Raw genomic sequence first — 21,185 nt, 5'->3', positions numbered from 1 at the left:
GTCACATAAATATTTCAAGTCTAATTTAAGATTTATGTATTTTTTTACATAAATTCAAATTCCCATGTAGCCTACTTTTTTTTTTTAAGATAATTTTAACACAAACCAAAAATGTTTGTGCAGACATCCCAAAAACGTACAAAAAAAGTAATTATACTTTATTAATACTAAATGCATAAACCTGAGGAATATTTCAAATAAATAGGCTTTGTTAGACTACTGAATATATATCATATAAGTTTTATTTGGTAGGTTTGTATTAAAATGATCTTAAAAAAAAAAAAAAGTTAATGAGAATTTGTCATGTAAAAAAATTACATAAATATTAAGTTAGGCTTGAAATATTTCTGAGTGCAATTGTTCTAAAAAAAAAAGAAAAAGAAAAAAAAAGAAGTGTAGTTCAAATGGCCTAAATGTCATTTTTTTCACCTTGAAATTTGATGACTTTTTCCCAAAAGTGATCCAAATACACCAAAATGAAAATATTTCAAAATCATTAACTCAGATGCTTCAATGTTTGTCTAAAATTTGACCCATCAACCGCTCAAATGTATTCAAGCAAAACGTTGGTAATGTTGAGACTGTGAAACGGTACATGCACATAAACGTTCGTATTTTATATCCAGACAGTGAATCATTCCTGTGAACTGTCTGTATAACCACCACATTTTCATCGATTCTCACAGGAACATGCAGCTGTTAAAAGCGTGATATCAACAATCTGAACAATGCGACATTCCAACCTTTTCTGAAAAAAAAAAAACAATCCGTGAACGAGTGTAAACGCTCTGTGCTTTCCTTCTTTGGTCATGAGCAAGAGAACGACATGAAGATGAGTCATTCTCTGAGAAAAGTATGTGCACATCTGTCTGCTTTCACCTTCGCGCTGCCAAAAAAGCAAAACATCAGCGACACTCACACACTTTAGCATTCCTGAGTGGAGAAGAAAATGTATTCGAAGTCATGAGGTCACGTCTCAAGCGCGCCTGCAAGACTCAAGATGATGCTGAACTCTTGCAATAAGGAAGCACATATTAGATATTACAATCTGAACAACACATACGATTATTTTATATAAGAACAAAATCTAATGGTTTCTACTTCCTGGTTAAGATGGCTATAAATATGAGCCGGACGTTTAATTGGTTGATGCTGTGTTAGCTCTTTTTTTTAAATCTAAAATCTGCTAAAAAAAAATTCTATATTTTTTTTACACGTAATTAACACAAAACATTAGATGTGCTATGATGGCATTAATAATAATTTTTTTTTTATATATAATAAAAAAAAAAATGAAATTCAGTCCCCCAATCCTTTTCCAATGAAAATCGGCCAATTTTTCCTCTGTTGGACTGTAATTCATATGATTAATAGAAAGCAAGGCATTTTATTCATTATATAATTTTCAATTTATTTGGCCGATTAATTGTTTATCAGAATTGTATTCTCTCAAACATTGGAATTGACCTAAAAAAAAGTCTATTAGTCAGGTCCTAGCAGCGAAAACATTTGGAAAAATGTCAGGCTCTGATCATCTAATCTCTAAACATGCTTTACAAAAACAGATCAGTAACATCATTAAACACAATCAAAAGAATTCCAAAATGATTTTATACTGCAATGCAATTCATTGCGCTTTTCCGTCTTGGTGCGCCCCCCTTGGCCACTGGGTGGCAGTATAATACTGTCCAGACACAAGCAAAGAATAGACTACTTCTTCAACAACTGTAAGATGATGTAATGTCATTTTTCATTGTGGATAAATAATATGAATCATATAATTGTGAATATTGCCATACGATCTGTCTGAATGTGTTTCTACTGTTCGTCTAGCAACGCTATTGCTAACCTTTAGCATGCCAATGGTGTTGAATTGCTAGCATTAAGCTAAGCAGACTTGAAGTGGTTGTTTTAATACGCAACGCGTGTTTCGCTTTATGTTTAGCGTGATAGCAAAACCTCGATTGTAAAAAGTGGGCCCAACCCGGTGGGTGGCCATTTGGTGCTGAAACTTATCTGTTATATTACAAAGTAGGCGAAATCATTAACAGGTGAGAGGCTATTTACACTGACACGCACACACATGAATGACTCGTCACGCAAAGAGCACAATTCGGTGTAGAAAGTGGACATAAGAAGCGTTTTCGTCTGCGTCATCAACAGAAAAACTCGTCTTTATTCGATTTCTGACTTTTTTTTTCTTTTTTTGTGTGTGTCGCCCTCAGAGTCCAGCAGGAGGCGACTCATGCGTCAGCTTTGTCGTATCCATGGCAACAGCATACAAACGCAACCAAAGTCTCTGAATGCTACGGATGGATTGAAGACAGTAAGCAAAATACATTTCGATCATTTGACATCAATAAGACAAGCGCAACTTTTCATTCAGTACATTTTAGATTTTTTTTTAACTCACAATTTACCCAAAGTGACAGATATGTGCAAATATAAAGTTTCTTTTTTGTTTGTTCTTAATAACCTTTCTGAAGAAAATATAACACTGAAAGAGAACACAAAAAATAAGCAAGAATGGCAGGAAAACAAATTCTGAGGATCTCAGGTCATAAAATAAAACATTTCAAGTTCCTGCACAGCAGAAGATAAAAGTTGGAAGAAGAAAAAGACCTTCCTCTTCCTTCCGCCTCCATATTATCACACACACATAAAACACGGTTGGTGCGCAGCGTGTTTTCTGGCCGGGGTGGACGACAACATGGCGGTTGCCATGGCGACGTCCTATCAACACTTCCTGTTGCAGCACCCGTGCTGGCCCAAAATAGCCTCGAGTCAGGGCCTTTGTCGTCACGGCAACACATCTGCACTACATTTACACACATGATCATTGTTGTTATTATTATTATCATCCTTAAAAGACGTCATGCTAGAAGTTCTCCAACTTTCGTAGTACACGGAGACTTTTTTTAAGGACGTTTTCACAGGGTTTTTCCTTTTTTAGGAAACTTCCTGTCACTTGCTGGAAAACTGTGTTTTGGCGATGTCGGTGGCATTTTAGAACTATGTTAAAGTGAGTTGAGGATGTTCCTTTTGATAAAAGTAGGGCTCTGCCGGCATCTTGCTGGACCTTGATGTCCAGGATCTATCTTGAAGTGAGTAATGGAACTTTTTTGGGAGGGGACGAAATGTGTGCTTTGTCGCCATCTTGTGGCATCTTTTGGCAATTTTAAACACTTTTTTTTTTTTTTTTTTAGCACAACAAAAGAAATTCCTCGCTATTTGCGTTAGGGCTCGGCCCCAAATAGCCGGACAACACTGCCCTGAATTATATATATATATATATTTTTTTTATTGAGATGCACTAGTAGTTCCTAAAATAAAAAAAAACTTAAAGGTTGGCGAACGCTGCTAAAACTCGCTCCAACGCACGCACGCACACTCGCACGCGCGCACACAGTGTTGACAGTCAGCGGCTCCGATCCACTGGAGGCCCCGCCCCCAACGTGGAGCGTATTGCTACCTGGCTTGCCAGAACTCCACCTGGCTTGAAAGTGGCGGTCCAGCTGGCAGGCACTTGATTGACCGCGCGCGTCCCGTCAAGTGGCCGACGTTCGCCATCCAAAGAAAAAGCCAAGAAGAATCGTCGGCATGCAAAGCAAGTCAGCATACTAGTACCATGAGTTCATGTGCTAGTACGCTCTTGTCATCATTTAGTAAGAAAAAATTTTCAACAACGTCTTCATAGTGACATTTTTCTGTTACTGTATTGAATGTCATTCCTGCGCACTAGTAGAATGACCATTTATTACTAGTAACTTTTTTCCACTAGTGCTTTTCTGATCACTAGTGGAAGAACTAGGGCACACTCGTTGAATGAGCAGAATGCACTAGGCACACTAATAGAAGACCTAGGGCGCACTAGTACAGTGACTATCTTTCTAGTAACGTTTTCCCACAAGTGCCTTTCAACTTGACTTCTGTAATCTTACCAGTAGTACAAAGTTATCAATTAGTGCACAGCTTTGCTTCACTAGTAGCATGTTGTTGGTCTATACTAGTGAAAAAAAACAAAAGTCTTACAGTTTTTCTGTACTATCAGTAAGTACCGTAATTGAGGTTTGTAATTGCCTATAGATTCCACAAGATGGCGGTAAAGCACCAAGTGTAGCTCCTCCCCCTCACTGGCCCCAAGATACCACAAGATGGCGCCAAAGCACTATTTAGACATGGCTTTGGCCTGAGTGCAAAATAGAGGGAAAAAATGTCACTAGTAAGAAAGACAGTTGACAAACTAGTGTGTTGACTTGATGGACTGACAAAGAGCGTACTAGTACATGGCACTAGTAGAATGTGGAATAAATGCTCGCCATAGAGAACACATGCTTTGCGTTGCTACAATAAGGTGAGTGAAAAGGCCACGTGAAAGTAAGTGGCAAATAAATAAAGAGTACGTTACAGACACGGCGGACGAGATGGCGCCAAAAGAAGCGGGCGGCGCCGCCCTCAAAAGCGGCAGCCGGGGTCTGTGAAGGGCGGCTCAGAGTCGTCCATGGGCAGCACCAGGCGCGTGCCCCGCATCACCAGCTCGTGGTCGCCGTACGCCAGCTCCCGGTCGGGGTCGTCGCCGGCCGTGCTGATGGTGATGTCGCCGTAGTTCAGGTTGACGTCGCCGTCGGTCAGGATGAGGTCCGAGTCGTCGTCCTTGATCTGACACTCGTTCTTGGGGGGGGGGGGGGGGGGGGGGGGTGAACATCGAAAATATAAAATATTTGACGGGATTGTTTTCGTTTATTGGTTTTAACTCGGGGTGTCAAAATGAATGCGTTCATTTTGAGTTCCTTTAGCGCTACTAATTACGCACGCTTAATGACACCGCCTCTTACTTTGAAAGCCCGAACTGGGGGAATTCCAGTTAAAAATAATAATAAAAATAATAAAATGAACGCATATATTTGTGGAGACTGGGGCCAAGTTGTATTTTACAATTTAAAAAATGTGCAGAATTTCACAAATTACTTAATGTTACAGATTAAATAGCTTTTAATATGAAAAGAAAAATGCACTGAGCTGTCACCAATGTCTTACAAATGCAGAAAAAAAGACCTAAAAACAAATCAATATCACACGCGTCTTTTACAGTACATCTTTTTCATTTCATTCAATTGTATGAATTATTATGAAATTACTGTATCAATGACATATTAGTTTAAAAAAAAATCCCCACGTTTATGTTAACAAGAGTATGAAAATTGTACATTTAGAACAGACATTAAATTATCGATTAATCGGGAGTTAACTATAGAAGTCATGCAATTAATTATAAAATTAAAAATATATATTATTATAAAAATTTTAATCGCTTGACACCCCTAATTTTAACACTATGCAGACGCCATTTTTCTTGCCCGTCACTTCAGGAAATTCAGATGAACAAAGGCGGCTGTTGTTTACGCAAAAAAAAAATTCTGGGAATACGAAATACCTCGAAGGCCTGCTGGCTGGTGAGGAAGCGTGCCAGGGGGCCGCAGCAGGGGGGCAGCGTGGCCGTGAGCGGGGGGCCACTGTGGGTCAGGATGGGCTTCAGGTAGCTGGGGGGGGGGGCTCCGGTCAAGGAATAAAAGAAACGTTACAAATTCAGACCTGCGACTCTACACAAGCAATAAGTATGATGCGGTGGTGCCACCTACTGGCCGAGGCGTGCGTAATCCTCAAATCACAACAACTCAAAATTGTGCAAGGATACTTGTGGTCAAAGTTGTACCAAATCCGGAAAAGCCAGACACTTTCCTGCTTGGAGCTTCGTCGCTCGGAACCTTCGCCGATGCTCGTCTGTGCAAATGCAGGAAATTGACTTTTGTTTTATTTGATTATTTATTATTATTTTTTGAATGTGCGACTGCCGGGTCGCACTCACAGAGTTGTCTTGGTCGGAGTCCACGCCAACACTGTTGATGAAAAACAAAAGAAACAAAGCGGGTTTAGGTAGCGTACATCTGTCTGGAAACAGCATACGTTGGAAATAACGCAACACAAACAAACTTGAGGAAGAGTCTCGTATTATGCACAAAAATATTTGGTCAAAAAGGCTAACTTGTGCTAACTGAAGTCATAATTACAGTCCAAGGGATTGAAGTATTACTTCTGAGCCGTGTCTCAATACTTTTTGCACGCAAAACAACAGGACAGCAAAGCCGGTACCGTATGCGCTGGCACGACAACATCTGCGTGGTGCCGCCGCCGCAGAACCACACGGTGAAGAAGACCACGAGCAGCGTGGTGGAGAACATCATCTGCCGCGCGTACGTGGCCGTGTCCCGGATGGACAAGGCGAACGTCATGGCGCCCCGCAGTCCTGGCCGGCAAAGTGCAAAAAGTCACCACAGGAAGTTACGCGGCGGACTGGAGTCGCATGACTGACGAACCGGCAAACATCATCATGTGCTGGAAGTTGGATCGGATCTTGTTGTGTCGGCCCAGATTGAGCAGGAAGGAGAGCGGGTAGATGTTGGCCGCTCGGCCCAGGAACACGGCCAACTACGCTCGCGTTGGTCAAGGGTAAGCCGACGAAAACAGTGGATGGCAACGCGTTTAAATCGCTCTGCCGCCATCTTGTGGCATCTATGTGCAATTACAGCTCATGCTGCGGCTTTTCCCAAAAGGATACGAAAGCCCCCACGATGAACATGGGGTTGAAGACGTGGTTCTGGAAGGTGAAGAGGGTCAGACCCATGTAGGAGAAGATGAAGTTCTCCGCCAGGAAGTTCAACAACTCAAACAGCTGCAACAAAACATCCCCAAAAAGCCTGAAACAATTGTCATTGTGTTTCTATTAGGGCCCAACCGATTAATCGGCCGCCCATGATCGCCCTTCAAACATCGGCCAAGAAATTATTTTCCTTAACGTTATCATCGAAGAAAACAGAAGTTTCCGACGCTGTGAAAGTACCTTGAATGCAACATTTTATTTGCGTAGCATTCGCAACTAGCAAGTGTGTCGCGTATCTTACACCCCCCCCACCCCCACCAAGCGTCCTTTAAGCTGCTTAATGACACCCCACTTGGAATTAACGGTAAAACTAAACACATGACGATAAGAATTACATCCAATATGTATTTAAATACAAAACATGCTTCATTTTAAAAACATCGCTAGCCTAGCGCTCATGCTAAAAGCGAAGGGAGGATCCCATTCAACTGCTAACAGGAAGTTAGCATCGACTTCGGGAGTGTTTTTCCTTCAAATCACGAATATTCACACATAAATGCTGTTAGAACGCAGACCCACAGGTAAGATAACACTACGCAAAGGCACACATTTTTCTTAATGTGTGAAAAAAAAATAGTTATTTTATAGAATTAAATCGCTCTGTATTCACTTAAAGTGTGTACGCCATGCATGCATTAAATATGTATTTTTTAATAATCAAAAGATTAATTGATTAATTTCTTTCTGCCCAAAATTGGTATCGGCATCGGTCTCAAAAAACGCATATTGGTCGGCCCCTAGTTTCTATTGCGGTCTGACCTGTTTAGTCCGGTCCTGGGACTCGTGAGACAGGTTGTTGAAGGTGTAGTGCGCCTGAGTGATGCCGCAGAACAACACCGCCACCACGCCTGTGGCACAGCCAACAATCAAAACGATTGACCTCAGCTACAATACGCAAATCCCGTTGGAATGTGAGCACCTGTGAAGCCGCACGCCTCAGCCAACAGGAAGGTGCTCCACGACATGAGGAAGAACAAGGCCGTCTCCAGCAGCGGGAAATCGCTCAACTTTGTGAACTTGGTCACGTGCGGGTGGCGGTCAAGGACTTCAACCTGGCACATTGCTCTGCTGCCATCTTGTGGCATGTTTAAAAAAAACGAAACAAGTCAATTACTACTGAATAACGTATGCGGAAAAACTCAAATAAAAAAAAAATTATAATAATTCGTTAACGGTATAAAATAAGAATAAAAATGCTTTGAGACAACAAATACTAACTGAAACTACATCATACATTTCTAAAATTAACTTAACTAGTTCTTCAATGACATTTCGCAAAAATTATTAGCAAAAATGTCTTGTTTTCTTACATTGCGCAAGACAAATACTCCATTTATAAAAATAAAACGAATATTAACAATTTTAACTTATTAAAAGCTAACAAACTTGCTCTAAAAACAAGTTAAAACTTACTGAATTTAAAAAGAAAAAGTCAAAACGAACTAAACATTAAGTATAATAAAAAAAATCAACTACACTGTCAAAATGGTGTTATTTACTTGAAAATAAGTGTTTTCCTTGAAATAATAAATAAAAAATTATGAAAAAAACTACCTAAAATTAACAAACAAAAAAAAACTGGAAAAAAAAATTCGCTAACAGAATAAAATAAGAATGAAAATGCTTTTAAGACAACTAATACTAACTGAAACCACATCTTACATAAAAAAATGAACTAACATTTTCGCAAAAATTATTAGCAACAATGTTCTTTGTTTTCTTGCACTAGACAAATACTCTATTTATCAAAAATAATAACTAAAACGAATAATAACAATTTTAACTTAATAAAAACTAACAAACTTGCTCCAAACTACTCTGTAAAAATGGTGAGTGATATTTACTTGAAAAAGCCGAGTAAAGGATAATGCACTCCGAAATTCTAAGTCAAGGAGTTGAACTAGAATTTCTGGTGTGAACAAATTTTACTCGATTTCTTTCAAGTAAATATCAATCCCCGCCAGCCTTTACTGCCACCTAGTGGAAGAGCATTGAATGGTTGTGCTTTGTTGTCATGTCTCCAGAATCCGCTGGCCGAGTTGAAAAACGTGAAGGATATGAGCGCCGTGACGACGCCGGTGGCCACGCCCAGAGCGAAGGAGCCGCTGAAGACGCCGAGGAACATGCCGAAGGACTTGAACATGGCCACCACTTCGAAGGTGTGGCTGTTGTCGCCCTCCGGCTGGTAAGCCACGATGGACCTGCCGACAACATCCACAGCACGTTGATTAGCTCCGACAATCCCCGTTTGACGCGTAAATTGCGCAAAAGTGTATCACGTCGACTTGTTCCTCATAATGAGTGAATCGGACGACATTACTTGCAATTCTTTGCTGGCTTTAAAAAAAACGAAACAAAAACAACACACAAAGTGACAAAGTGATTCTGGCTCCGCTTCCCCCTCACCAACGGCGACCGCAACATTTCACGAGGGGTCGGCGTTTGACCTTCTGGCTTTTTTCTGCAGTGAAGTATTTTGCTTTTCGGGTGATGAATTTGGCACGCGTTTTTTCGCTGAGTCGACTTTGCGACGGCGCTGCAAGCAAACACGGACTGCAGAAGTCACATTGAGTCACGCTCGCAAAATGACAAATCGTCAGTTGTTTGGGCTCTCGACAGCAACGTGCAAATAATAATAACGATGAAAAGCGCATCTGGTTTGCCGACTCTCGATATAAATAACTGATTAAAAATAGCTCACTCGACAGGGATTATTGGAGCCCGTTGGAAAGAATGCAGACCATCATGAGATGATATTATAGTGTTGGTGATATCATTTAAAACTCAACCATGACTCGGTCAGACTTTTTTTTTTGTCGATCGATCCCCAACACATTTGATCAATTCATCAAATAATTGGACACAATTTTATTTTTGCATTAAAGTGCATTACAAAACATTTTTTTTACCCGATTAACTCATTCATTCACTCGCAGCCATTTTGACTGAAGCAACCCCCTTCGCTCCGGCTATTTTACTGGATTTGGACTGATTTTGCGAGGCCCACAGAATATTGTGTTCAATCGCTATAAAAACATGGAACCTGCCAAAAGATGAGAGTCTGATTTTTCTCATTTCTATCTTTTTCCGTTTTGCAGCAATTAGCATTAGAATATAGCTACATTTCATCATTATTCACAAATCTATTTGGAAATGTGAGCAATGAGCTTTTTTTCAACATGGCCCTGGTTGACCTCTTATACTCTGCTGCCGCCTGCTGGCCGTTTTTGTAATTACTACCATTTCTTCAACTGTTCTTTGCTGCTTTCTGTATGCTCTAGCATAAAAAACGTATAAATATATATTTGGGACACTCTAAAACATTAAAAATAGAACACATTTATACGTTTTTGCGCGCAAATGAGTTCATGTTTATTAACCAATTATTGTTGTTTATTTGGTAAAAAATAAATACATAAAAATAATCATGAGAAGAATGGATGCACTCACCAACTTTTTAAAAACCGATTCAGTTACTGATTCTGTCATTGTTTTCCAAAATAAAAGCAGATGTTTGCAAATGTCTTATTTTGATTAAACAGACCATCAGTCTGCTTTCATGAAGGACTACAAAAATGACAAAATAAATACTCGAGAATCTGACATCAAACCATTTTAAAGTAAATAATAGCTCTCAACAATTATTTGATTATTGAAATAGTTGTTACTTAATTTCATAGTCTTATAATTAGGGCTGCGCAATTAATCAAAATCCAATTACAATTGCAACTATTACACTCCACAATTACAAAATCGGCATAATCGTAAACAACAATAAAAGATTACTAATACTAATTTTGAGTTGTTTAAATTGATATATTTGCACCTGTTTTTATTTCAATAAATCTTGTTTGGTCCAAAAGGAACTTGCATAATTATAGTATCAAAGAAATGTGTCTTCATATTTTCTACATGTTTAAAAACTTTCTTGTTTTGGAAAACAAATGATTGCCCTCATCATGCTTTCAATTATGACCGAGTCAATCGTGATTCGCATTTTCTTCGCAACCGAGCAGCGCCACGTAGAACCCATGAATTCTGACACCGCGGCAGACTTACGAGGACAGAATGACGGCCACGGCGTCGTTGAGCACGCTCTCGCCGAACAGCAGCGCGTACAAGTCCACGTCCACCTGCAGCTCGTTGAAGATGGCCAGCACCGTCACTATGGCAACAGAGGACCAAAACAGACAAAAAAATTGTCTCATCTGCGTGAACTGGGGGGGAAGAAAGTCAAAAAATGGAGACGGCAGATGCACCAGGGTCGGTGGCGGACACGATGGCGCCGAAGAACAGACAGTCCGTGAAGAAGAATTCTCCGCCGAGTTGTCCCATCTGCTTCATTAGCATCACGCAGCCATACATCATCAACCTGGCAAAAGAAGGAAAACGCAAACAGAAGTGATGATGACAAATTGTAACAGGTGCGTACGTGTATGACCTCACCCGGTGACAAAACAGGAAACGACCGTCCCCAAAAAGGCGTAGGCCAGGATGGAGCCCATGTTCCGGAAAAAGTGTCTCTGCAAACAAGACGGACGCCATCACGTGACTGACGCTCCGCCCTCCCGGCGGCATGTTGATGATGTCATCGAGAGGTGTCCCAAAAAATATTTGCCTACCCGCTTGAGGCTGTATCCGGCGTGGAATATGATGGGCGGCAGGAGGATGTTGAAGAAGACCTCGGGGTCGAACGTCACCTGAAGTTAGAATAGGACTGCGTCAAGAAATGTAGAACGAGGAAGTGTTTGTCTGAATCTCGTAATTTGAGAATTTGACTGTGAAACTGGAAGAGTCAAACACACCTTGCGCAGCATCTCGTTGTCCTGCACGTCGTCCACCTCGCTGGCGCTGATCTCACCCTTCAGCGTGTACTCGTAGAACTTTCCCCTGGAGTGGACGAGCAGCGTGGCGGGGCTGGCGTTGACGGGGCAGCTCAGCGTCACGTTACTGACGTCCCGTGGGACGTGGATTCCGTAGCGCAGCACCACACCCACCACTAAACCTGGACACAAGACAAGAAAATGGGGGGAATGACTCGACTAGCTTCATTATTATGCTCTGTTCATTTGAGACTTTTGCTGCTGTTTTGGTTAGCAAGGAAAGTCCGCAGCACCTCAGACAGACACGCCTCCCTGCCCACTGTTGCCACCCGGAAGTTTACGACAGTGAAACGTCATTTAAGAAGAACCTTTTTTTTTTACGTTCAAAACACGTGTGGCGTTAGAAGCTCACCATAAATCATCGCCAGTCCAGTTTCGTGCAAGAAGCGGAACCGGCGGTGTTTGAACAGCCAAATGGTGAGGATGGTGAGGGTAAGGAGCAGGATGAAGATGAGCAAGTCGGCGCTGTCCTGCCGGTGGCTCTCCTCAGCCTTCTTCTCCGTGACGATGTTCTCCATGGCACTGTCCTCCTCCCCCTGCTGTTGCTGCTCCAGAGACGACGAGGATGCTCGGCACACGCACACGCACACTGACAGGATCGCCGCCAGCAGCGGCAGCAAGCGCCGCCACCGCGTCCCCGTCACCCCGCGGCCTAGGCTGGCAGTCCAGTTAAGCGCCATGGCCTGATGTTTGGCAGCTAAACGCTGCGGCGTCGACGTTGCGGAGTCCAAAACTTTCGCTAATGTGTCACACGGACAGGCAGAGGAGGTAAAAAACGACAGCAACTGAGGAATCGATTCCGACCCGGAAGTGTAAAGTGTGTTTTTTTCCAGGACGTGTTGAGGAGTTTCAACTTAAAAGCGCCACGGCGAAACATTTAAAAATGTAAAGGGCAGCATAGATACATGATTAATTTTACTGAATTGAATATAATAACCGAGTCTTTATTTGACATTTCATATAAAAATAAATGTATTCGACTGAATTTTCCTCACTAAGAAATTAAATAATTTTTAATTTGAAGTCTCATATTTATTTTGCTATTCTCAACAATGACGATAAAGATATAAACTTTATTTATATATCAGTTTTAGAAACAAAATTAATCGTTACTAAATGATAAAGACATTTTATTAATGATTTTTAGAATTACGTATGCAAAATAGGAAACACAAGAGAAAACAAAGCATGCAATAAATAGATAACAAAAAAAATGCATAAAAGCACAAACGCCTGATTCAGATTACAACGTATATATGTCTGAGCATTTTTTTAATCAATTCATAAATAAAAACCTGTGATTATAGGGGCGTGGGGGTATGCTGCTGATAGATTAGATTTTCTGAGTGTCTTTTAACGTAACACACGCCGTGATACTGAGTGAGTGACGTCACGACCATGTTGGCGGAGATAAGGTGTTATTAATAAATAAAGGATACGGACATTTTGTTGAACATTATAATGTATCGCATTCTAGTGGTAAAATAGTTGTTGCAGGAGTTTAATGTTAAAATATTTTCTCTTCAAAAAGTGCAAGTGCAAGCGGATTATTTTGGCATTTCCGATGAGCATTTGAATGCAGCATGAGCTCCATCGGTTCAACTGTTTAGACATGCCTCTGTTCGTCTAGTAAAGCTGCACTTGTGTTTAAAACGCATTCAGTTTATTTGGTATAGCTTGACGCTTGGCTAGCCGTCCCCTGGTCTTCTTACTTCACGGTTTACAAAAACAACCATGACATCGAAACAGAAAGGTACGTCCTTTTCTCGTTTGGCTAGCTTGCTATGCTAACGTTATCCGGACAGACATTGTCCCTTCTGCGATGTAAACAACATCATGCACAGAAAAAATATTAAAGCAATCATATACATTAGTTTAAATGTTTGTGTTTGTTGGCGGAAACTTCATAACTAAACGACTTCGAAACCAGCAACAACAGTCGAGCAACCGGATACAGCTGCATTAACACAATAAAGCGTATTTGTAGCATTCTGGGCTGCAGTAATGTAAAATAATTTTTTTCCCAGCTGGTAAAGTTGGCTCGAAGAGTAAAGAGGACGCTCCCTATGAGTTGGAGAATCAGTTTGTCCTGCGGCTGCCAACGGTAAGCGTCTGCAGTAATTTTATGTATTATTTATCTTGTTTTGTAAAATGCACTGTGACCAATTTCTGAAACCCTTTTTATTTTGTATTACTATTATTTTTTCTGCAGGAGTATGCATCTACCGTAAGGAGGATCGCCCAGTCCAGTAGTATGAATATGAAGGACAGACTCACCATTGAGTTGCACCGTAAGTCACCTCTTACGGGATAGGAACAATTTAGATTTGTATTTAGTTTTTTTTCTTTCTGTTTGGATTGTTCTACTTTAGTATTGTGGTACTTTCAATGAGGTTATGCTACTACTCATTAAAATAATACTAATAAAATTCGCAGCTGATGGTCGCCATGGCATCGTGAGAGTGGACCGTGTCCCGCTGGCCTGCAAACTGGTGGATCTGCCCTGCATCATTGAGTCTCTCAAAACGGTGGACAAGAAGACTTTATATAAGACAGCCGACGTCTGCCAGGTAGAGCTGTACCAAAGTATTATGTTTAGGAATAAAAAAAAAAACCGGCCCTTTATTTTCAATCTGTATGGTGACTTAGTCATGACGTATGGTGTGTTCTGTGGACAGGACTCGTGTGGTGGAAGTGGCTTTGTATGTTTGGGGGTCAAATAATATAAAAGTTCATATTACAAAAATGCCATATTTTTCCAACTCATTTCATAATATAATATGGGGGGGGGGGGGGTTTAATTATAAGAACCTGCCATTTGAACAGACGTGTTTTATTGTAGACATTTTTTTATTATTTTTTTATGAATTGACTTTATTGAGTACCAATGATTTGTCATTGAAATATGTCATGTGCTGGCTTTGTTTGGTTAGATGCTGGTGTGTACACTCGATGGAGACCTATACCCTCCTTTAGAGGAGCCAACTGGCACCGATCCCAAGTTGAAGAAGAAAGACAAAGACAAGGACAAGAAGTTCATTTGGAACCACGGCAGTAAGAAGACAAATGCGCGCACGAGTTAATAATCGTCACTGCACTTAAGAACTTGTCTCCCCCCCCCCCCCCCCCCCCCCCCTCAGTCACGTGTCCCCTCAAGAACACGCGCAAGAGAAGATTTCGCAAGACGGCAAAAAAGAAGGTTTGCACTCGATTTATTTTCCCCATTTGACTTTCCCACCGCTCATCAGTCTTTTTAGCACCGATCTCCTCCTTTGGCTTTAACCCAAGCAGACGTTAACATTTCTTCTAACAGTCAACCTTAGATTTACATATAAATAAAGCCCCTCCATCTTTTGTTTGTCCCGAAGGCAGCGCAACAACAAAAAGCAATTTCCCCGGCGCTTCTTTTCATAGCGAAAGGAGCGCATGCCCGAGCGCTACGCATCAACTTGCTCTTTTCGATCAATCGTCCCCAAGGTGCAGCGTTTCGCATCCCATTTGGCTGCCTTCCGTTTCCTAATCGCTAAATGTTCTCGCTGGCGCCGGGCCAGCTGCTCTAATCTAACCCGCACTTTTTGTCCCTCCCTTCCTCGCAGTACATCGAATCTCCCGACGTGGAGAAGGAGGTGAAGCGGCTGCTGAGCACAGATGCCGACGCTGTCAGCGTTCGTATTCCTTCCGCAAGCGCCCGCCCGTCTTCGGCGCGCAGCGAGGACGATATTGCTTTTTGTGCCGCGTCGCGCACAATCTCGTCTGCGCTGACACGAGGCCACGCAAAACTAAACAAAACGGGGTCATCTCGGCGGGTAGATGTAAAAAAAAAAAAATGGCAACTGCAGGCTGGACAAGCCTCTTTGACATTTTGTCGGATTTGTCCTACAAGGAACCCGCCATTCAACTTCTCCTACAGCCGTTAAATTAATCCAGCTAATGCTAATGACCAGAACGCTAGTATTGCTATCCACCGTTATACATAATGAAAGAGAATTTTAAAATAGAACATGTTTTTTTTCTGAAAATCATACAGACACTGTAGTAACGTTAATTGGTTGGTTCAAGTGTGCCTTAAAGGGGCGTGACCTAGGACGTGCTATCAGGAGCTGGATTTAGTTGGGTTGGCTGTTTTCCGCGTGGTCTGTTCAGCGTTTGTGTCCTTGCAGGTCTTTTCATTTTTGTTTTAGCGCACAAGCACGGAGAGAAGATGTCAACTTCACATAAGAAGGGCCAGAGCTGAGATTCAAATCAAATTCCATTTTTTGAGAATGAACGAAAGAGGCACATTGACCTTGACCCGAGATTGATCAGGGTGGGAAGTCATAGCAGAGGACGACATGAAGGACGGAGACCAGCACGGCTCCCTGGCCAACCTGGACTCGTCACCTGGCACGTCGGGACACAAGATGGGTCACGGGTCCTCAAGTAAGTCACGCAACATTTTCTGGAGAGTGTAATATTTATTTATTTATTTATTTATTTATTCACGTAAGAAATGTGCACATTTTACAAGCTCATACGTTTTTATAGTAATATTAAATGTACTTTTGTTCTTATTTTTTTAAAAACTCCAATTCTCTTTTCTAAATTACAATCAAGAATTTCAACTCTATTCCATTCTCGATGATCTTCCTCTCTGGCGGTTGCCCGGCAGTTTTAAAGTCTCTGCTCGTTAGCGAACCGTTATTAGCAAATGCCAGATGCTTCAAACATTCCCATGTGACGTCATCAACAATGACCTCGACAACAGCCGACGCGGGCAGAATCGTACGTTTGCCGGCATGGAATGTCGGCTAGCGGCTGACGACTCTTTACGTGGGCCAGCCCAGCGCGACGAACTGCGGGAGATGTTCAACGACATCAGCAGCTCCAGCGAGGACGAGGAGGACGACGCGGACCGCCACGAGGACGAGGACCTCAACATCGTGGACACGGAGGACGACCTGGCCCAAGACAAGCTGGACGAGTCCGACCCCGCCCAACGAGAGGCGGACACAAACAACCAAATAGGTGAGAGGGCACTTTTCTCGCGAGAGAGCACGCAAGGTTTATTTTTCTAACATACCCGTATTTTGGAAAAGATGCCTTTACTTAAAAGGGAAGTCAACCCCAATTTTTTATTTTTTTTTGGACAATAATATGTTCTATGCAGCCTCACTAGTCTAAATATGGTATTCTGTGTGATATTGCGTTAGTGGAACAGGCAGCAAAATGCAGCCGTTTTTGTCCATCTCCGGGGGCGGCCATTTTGCCACTTGCTGCCGACTTGAAGATGACATCACAGTTGCTCAGGTTTCAGGTAACAGCCTATCACAGCGCAGCTTAAGATAACAGGTGAGCTCTGATTGGTTGTTGCCTGAGCCCAGAGCAACTGTGATGTCATCTTCAGTCGACAGTAAGTGGCAAAATGGCCGCCCCCCGAGATGGGTTAAAATGGCTGCATTTTGCTTCATATCTCACATTCCACTAACGCAATATTAACCAGAATGCTATATTTAGACTAGTGAGGTCACATATTGTCAAAAAATGTTTAAGGTTCACTTCCACTTTAAAATGAGGGAAAAAAATGCTACTCTTATTTGACTAATTCTTATTTGACTAATGCTGGGACATTATGAAAATGAACAAAGTAAAAGGTTGAAATTGACATTATTATTAATTGTGTGTTGCCGTAGACGTCAAAGATCTGTTTTAACTGTCACGACGTAACAAGAATACATTTTTCTTATCCTTAGAATTTTTGTTTCGATTTTATTAGAATAAAGTTGCACTATTGTGAGAATAGCTGTGTCACTATGACAGCAAATTTGCAATGTTTTACAAGGCAAATGTTTTTTAGTTAAATATTTAATTTTCAAATAACAAGCACAAAAGTGCTGCATAAAGTGTTTTAAAGTAATATTTAATTATGATCTCTTCAGTTGCAATTTCGACGATCCCTCGTAAAAATTCAGACTATTTTCTCACTTTGTCATTTTCTCTTCCCAGCGCCGTCTTGGCAATGTCGAAAAAGTCGCACGAGGGGGCAAAATTGCCTGCGATTATTTGCAAAGGGTTCCACAATTGTAGTTAAGCTGAGGATACGAGCCGCCACTTTAGTGTAATTGAACGTCCACTCTGTGTGCAGCCTCCATTTAGTTGTCCTTTGAGTGCTTTAATCCGCTGCCGCGCGTCCTTTTAAATGGACGCTTTGTCGCCATTAAGCACAATTTGTCACATCCTGGCCAGCCAGGACAGTCAAGCATGTGAAAATGACCGTCATCCTTTCTCTCTCTCTCTCTCTCTCTCTCTCTCTCTCTCTCTCTCTCTCTCTCTCTCTCTCTCTCTCTCTCTCTCTCTGTCTCTCTCTGTCTCTCTCTGTCTCTCTCTGTCTCTCTCTGTCTCTCTCTGTCTCTCTGTCTCTCTGTCTCTCTGTCTCTCTGTCTCTGTCTCTCTGTGTCTCTCTCTCTCCCCAAAACCTCCCTTGCACCTGAAAGCACTACTTGGGTAAAAGTACACTCAAATTTGACATTTGCTGTAATTGATGCCAATCGGTCGTTGAGTAACGTATGTCAATGTTTTCTGACATTTTGGGTAGTTCTTTCATTATTTCACTTCAAGATTGAACGTCTGCCAGTCACAAGCCCCCTTATTTATTTATTTATTTTATTTTATTTTATTTTTTATTTATTTTATTTTTTATTTATTTTTGACTTAACCCTTCTCGTGCTGTTGGTTCATTGTAGTGATGGAGTATCAAGTTCAGATCAGCGGCGTCAAGGCCAAGCTTCAGGAAACGCGAGCCCGCAAGAAACAGCAGGAGGAGCTGATCATGAAAGTGGAAAACCAGGCCCTTAAAGTGAGCCACGCGCACACACACACGCACACGCGCACACACGCGGTCCAAAAACAAGAACTTAGAGACAAAAATTGATGAGAAAAAAGTCCATTGATTTCAGTGGGTGTGGTCAAAAAGTAGCTCGTTTGGATTCATTCATTTATTATAGATGCAAGCTTTAAGGGTGATTAAACATTTCTGGAGTCTATACTTCATTTCTATATTAAAACTCATGTAATATTGACATTTTTTGAGATGTGAGTTTGGGATTTTTCATTAGCTGTAACTTTAAGCTATAAGTTAACCATCCATCTATTTCTTATCCTCAATTTTTTTTTTAAAATAAAATCACGACCTTACACATACGACCAAATATAATTTTCATAAAGATTTTATTATGATGAGAGTGTGAAGCAGGATCTGATTCTTTTGTCATTGTTCCATGAGTTGTGATACAAAAAGAATACAATTATAACAAACAATTTCGCAATTTGATTAAAGTCCAAATTTTATGAGAATAAAATGTCATTATGACAAATGACTTAATTTTATGAACAGAAAAATTGTACCATTACAAGAGTAATTATTTTCAAAGTTAATGCATACATTTAGTTTTGAGAAATGTATTTTTGTTAAAACCATTTTGTAATATTACAACTAATAAAATATATAAAAGTGGTAATTTTCCAGGAAAAAGTTGAATACATTTAACTCATTACATGTGTACATTCGTCAGAATGCTGTTGGAATATTATGAGAAATGACGGCAACAAAAATATGAAAGCTGGACCTTATCAATGTTCGCATGGTTCCGTGTGGGAACTCATTGCAAATGGTCGCCAGATTGTGTCGAAGCAGACGCTTGAGCTGGCGGGACAGCGAGCAGACACGGCTGCCATTTAGCGCCGGCGCTGCCCGCCGGTTTGGGGCCGCCGTCGGCGCTCGTTACCGTCACGGTGGCGGCGCAAAAAGGTCAGCCGCCTCCGACTGACATTCCGGGTGGCCTTTCTGTCGCAACACATACATTTGAGGCGATCGCAATTAAAGGAGGGTGCGAGATGGCCGTTTCACACCAATGCCACGTCTCTCCTCCCAGAACCGATTCCAAGCGTGTTTGGATGAGATCGTTCAGCAGGAGGAGCGCGAGATGGAGCAGGTAGCGCTCATTGGGTACCATTTCCGAATGTGCAAATCCGTGACATTGAGCCGCTCCCGTTTGTCCTGTTGCAACAGCTGGCCTCGCTCCAGGAGCAGCTGGATTCGCTGATTGAGAAGTGAGCACCAGGGGGCGCCCTCACCGCACCCTCAGCATTCCACCTGAAAGCGAACGAGGATGAAAAGGGGGGAGGACGTGAGGCTTGACGCAGACTCGCCGTGTCGTTCCTTGTTCAATTTGATATTTTTCCTCAGACCTCGGCGAGCTCGCTGATCTGCAGTTCAGCTCGCAATCGCGATCTTCTTTGTTGCCATGTCAATAAAGTGTTTTGTTTCGACAGAGAACTGATGTCTGTTGTTTGTGTTTTGTTTTTGTAGTCCGCCATCAATGCAGCCTTGATGGCTTCCTGTTATGCACGCTCACAGACGGGAACTTTATTTGGCTTTTTTTTTTTTTTTTACTGTTTATAAACTCTGGCGGCTTTTTTTCCGCTTTAGGTGGATCAACAAACCTTCAAGGTGAGTTTAATGACATGCGAGTCCTGATTAATTCCACACACTCCCTTGCTTGCACTTTTAAATGAAGCTTGTTTTAGCACTCTTGCTTTTCTACCCTCATCGGCCATCACGTTAGGTGCACTCACGAGAAACTCAACGTGATCTTAGAATGGAGATTTTGAATCGTGGCCAGTGAATGTAAATATGAAAAATGTCATTCCTGTAGATGTCAAGTGATGAAGTCGATATGGATTCATTTGAGCTGTTCCGTTTTAGAACTCACTCAAATTAAATTAATTAATTTTTGCCTGTTAATCACATTAGGGATTGTTTTCGCCCCTCAACAAGGACTTTCATTCACCAACTAAAAACCTGAATGTTAATTTTTTTTTATTGTTTAGTAAGGTTTACTCCGAGTTTAATTATTTAAGTCACAACATGACAAAATATAATTTTATGAGGAAAAGGTATTACAATAATATTTTTTTAATGAGAGAAAAGTGCTTTTTACATGAATACCTTTTTTTTTTTTATCATAAAACTTACTTTTTATATTGGTCGTAATGTTTTAAGAGGAAAAAAAAGTTAATGAGTAAAAGTCAGGAAAATAAACAAGTTTTTCTGAAGTGTTCGGTTTAGGTGAACGGTATGGGATTTTTTAATAGGTTTTAGGTGAACTAATACATACACACTCACACGCACGCACATACACATGCACACCCACATGCAAAATAAAAATGTATAAAAAATATATATAAATAATAATAAATTAAAAAAAGCAATGATGATGACATGTCAAATCGGTAAAATTACCGAACGAACTGAGCTCTCCGGGGGGGAAGGAAAATAAACAAGTTTTTAAAATTGCCTCTCAATGGAGATGTTGCCTCTTCTTTCGGCGAAGTAACATTAAAAAAAAATGTACTTTGTTTACTGACCATTTTTAACAACAGTATATCAAATTACTGTTTATGAGTAGAGCAATTATTTTACAACTAAAGTTATATAATATTAGAGAAATTATTAATAAATTATATGTTTTATACATTAATACATGTACAATATTCATTACTTTTTGGGTTTTTGACTGTTATTTAAATCCAAATATTCTAAGTGTTAA

The 21,185-nt window shown here is 41.0% G+C and overlaps 2 protein-coding genes and 1 long non-coding RNA gene across 3 annotated transcripts; 2 read left to right on the top strand and 1 right to left on the bottom strand.

Annotated features, from left to right (window-relative positions):
* Positions 1-1,686: 1,686 nt before the first annotated feature.
* Positions 1,687-10,003, top strand: LOC147168893 (uncharacterized). Its single transcript, XR_015095908.1, has 3 exons — positions 1,687-1,727; positions 2,226-2,326; positions 8,743-10,003. It is a non-coding gene; the product is annotated as an uncharacterized LOC147168893 (long non-coding RNA).
* On the bottom strand, positions 2,157-12,417 carry slc9a6a (solute carrier family 9 member A6a). The gene is made up of 16 exons (XM_086084149.1): positions 11,954-12,417; positions 11,524-11,723; positions 11,341-11,418; positions 11,165-11,241; positions 10,978-11,090; positions 10,778-10,883; positions 8,778-8,919; positions 7,638-7,743; positions 7,478-7,566; positions 6,617-6,730; positions 6,375-6,486; positions 6,151-6,304; positions 5,867-5,897; positions 5,696-5,781; positions 5,435-5,540; positions 2,157-4,671 (listed from the first exon to the last, which is right to left on the bottom strand). The coding sequence occupies exons 1-16, from the start codon at positions 12,279-12,281 to the stop codon at positions 4,456-4,458; spliced, it is 2,058 nt and encodes a 685-aa protein (XP_085940275.1). The 5' UTR covers positions 12,282-12,417; the 3' UTR covers positions 2,157-4,455.
* Positions 12,418-13,141: 724 nt separating this feature from the next.
* taf7 (TAF7 RNA polymerase II, TATA box binding protein (TBP)-associated factor) lies at positions 13,142-19,912 on the top strand. Its single transcript, XM_086084148.1, has 12 exons — positions 13,142-13,354; positions 13,629-13,705; positions 13,814-13,892; positions 14,038-14,171; positions 14,535-14,655; positions 14,742-14,800; positions 15,198-15,270; positions 15,907-16,020; positions 16,420-16,605; positions 18,321-18,433; positions 19,509-19,568; positions 19,646-19,912. The coding sequence occupies exons 1-12, from the start codon at positions 13,336-13,338 to the stop codon at positions 19,688-19,690; spliced, it is 1,080 nt and encodes a 359-aa protein (XP_085940274.1). The 5' UTR covers positions 13,142-13,335; the 3' UTR covers positions 19,691-19,912.
* The last annotated feature ends 1,273 nt before the right edge of the window (positions 19,913-21,185 follow it).

This window comes from Leptonotus elevatus, chromosome 9 (assembly GCF_054856555.1).
Source record: "Leptonotus elevatus isolate MCC_2025b chromosome 9, RoL_Lele_1.0, whole genome shotgun sequence".
NCBI lineage: Eukaryota > Metazoa > Chordata > Actinopteri > Syngnathiformes > Syngnathidae > Leptonotus > Leptonotus elevatus.
Note: the sequence above shows the minus strand (reverse complement) of the source record. Positions and strands in the feature narration are given on the sequence as shown.

What these genes read in the sequence shown, in the direction of transcription:
- taf7 (XM_086084148.1), top strand. An exon ending in GCAAGACGGCAAAAAAGAAG is followed by an intron (nt 14,801 to 15,197) that starts GTTTGCACTCGA and finishes CCTTCCTCGCAG; the next exon opens with TACATCGAATCTCCCGACGT. An exon ending in AGGAGCGCGAGATGGAGCAG is followed by an intron (nt 19,569 to 19,645) that starts GTAGCGCTCATT and finishes CTGTTGCAACAG; the next exon opens with CTGGCCTCGCTCCAGGAGCA.
- slc9a6a (XM_086084149.1), bottom strand. Translation starts at nt 12,281, where the DNA reads ATGGCGCTTAACTGGACTGCCAGCCTAGGCCGCGGGGTGACGGGGACG. An exon ending in CCCAGGACCGGACTAAACAG is followed by an intron (nt 6,731 to 7,477) that starts GTCAGACCGCAA and finishes GTTTTGTTGCAG; the next exon opens with CTGTTTGAGTTGTTGAACTT. An exon ending in TGGTACAACTTTGACCACAA is followed by an intron (nt 5,541 to 5,695) that starts GTATCCTTGCAC and finishes CCCCCCCCCCAG; the next exon opens with CTACCTGAAGCCCATCCTGA.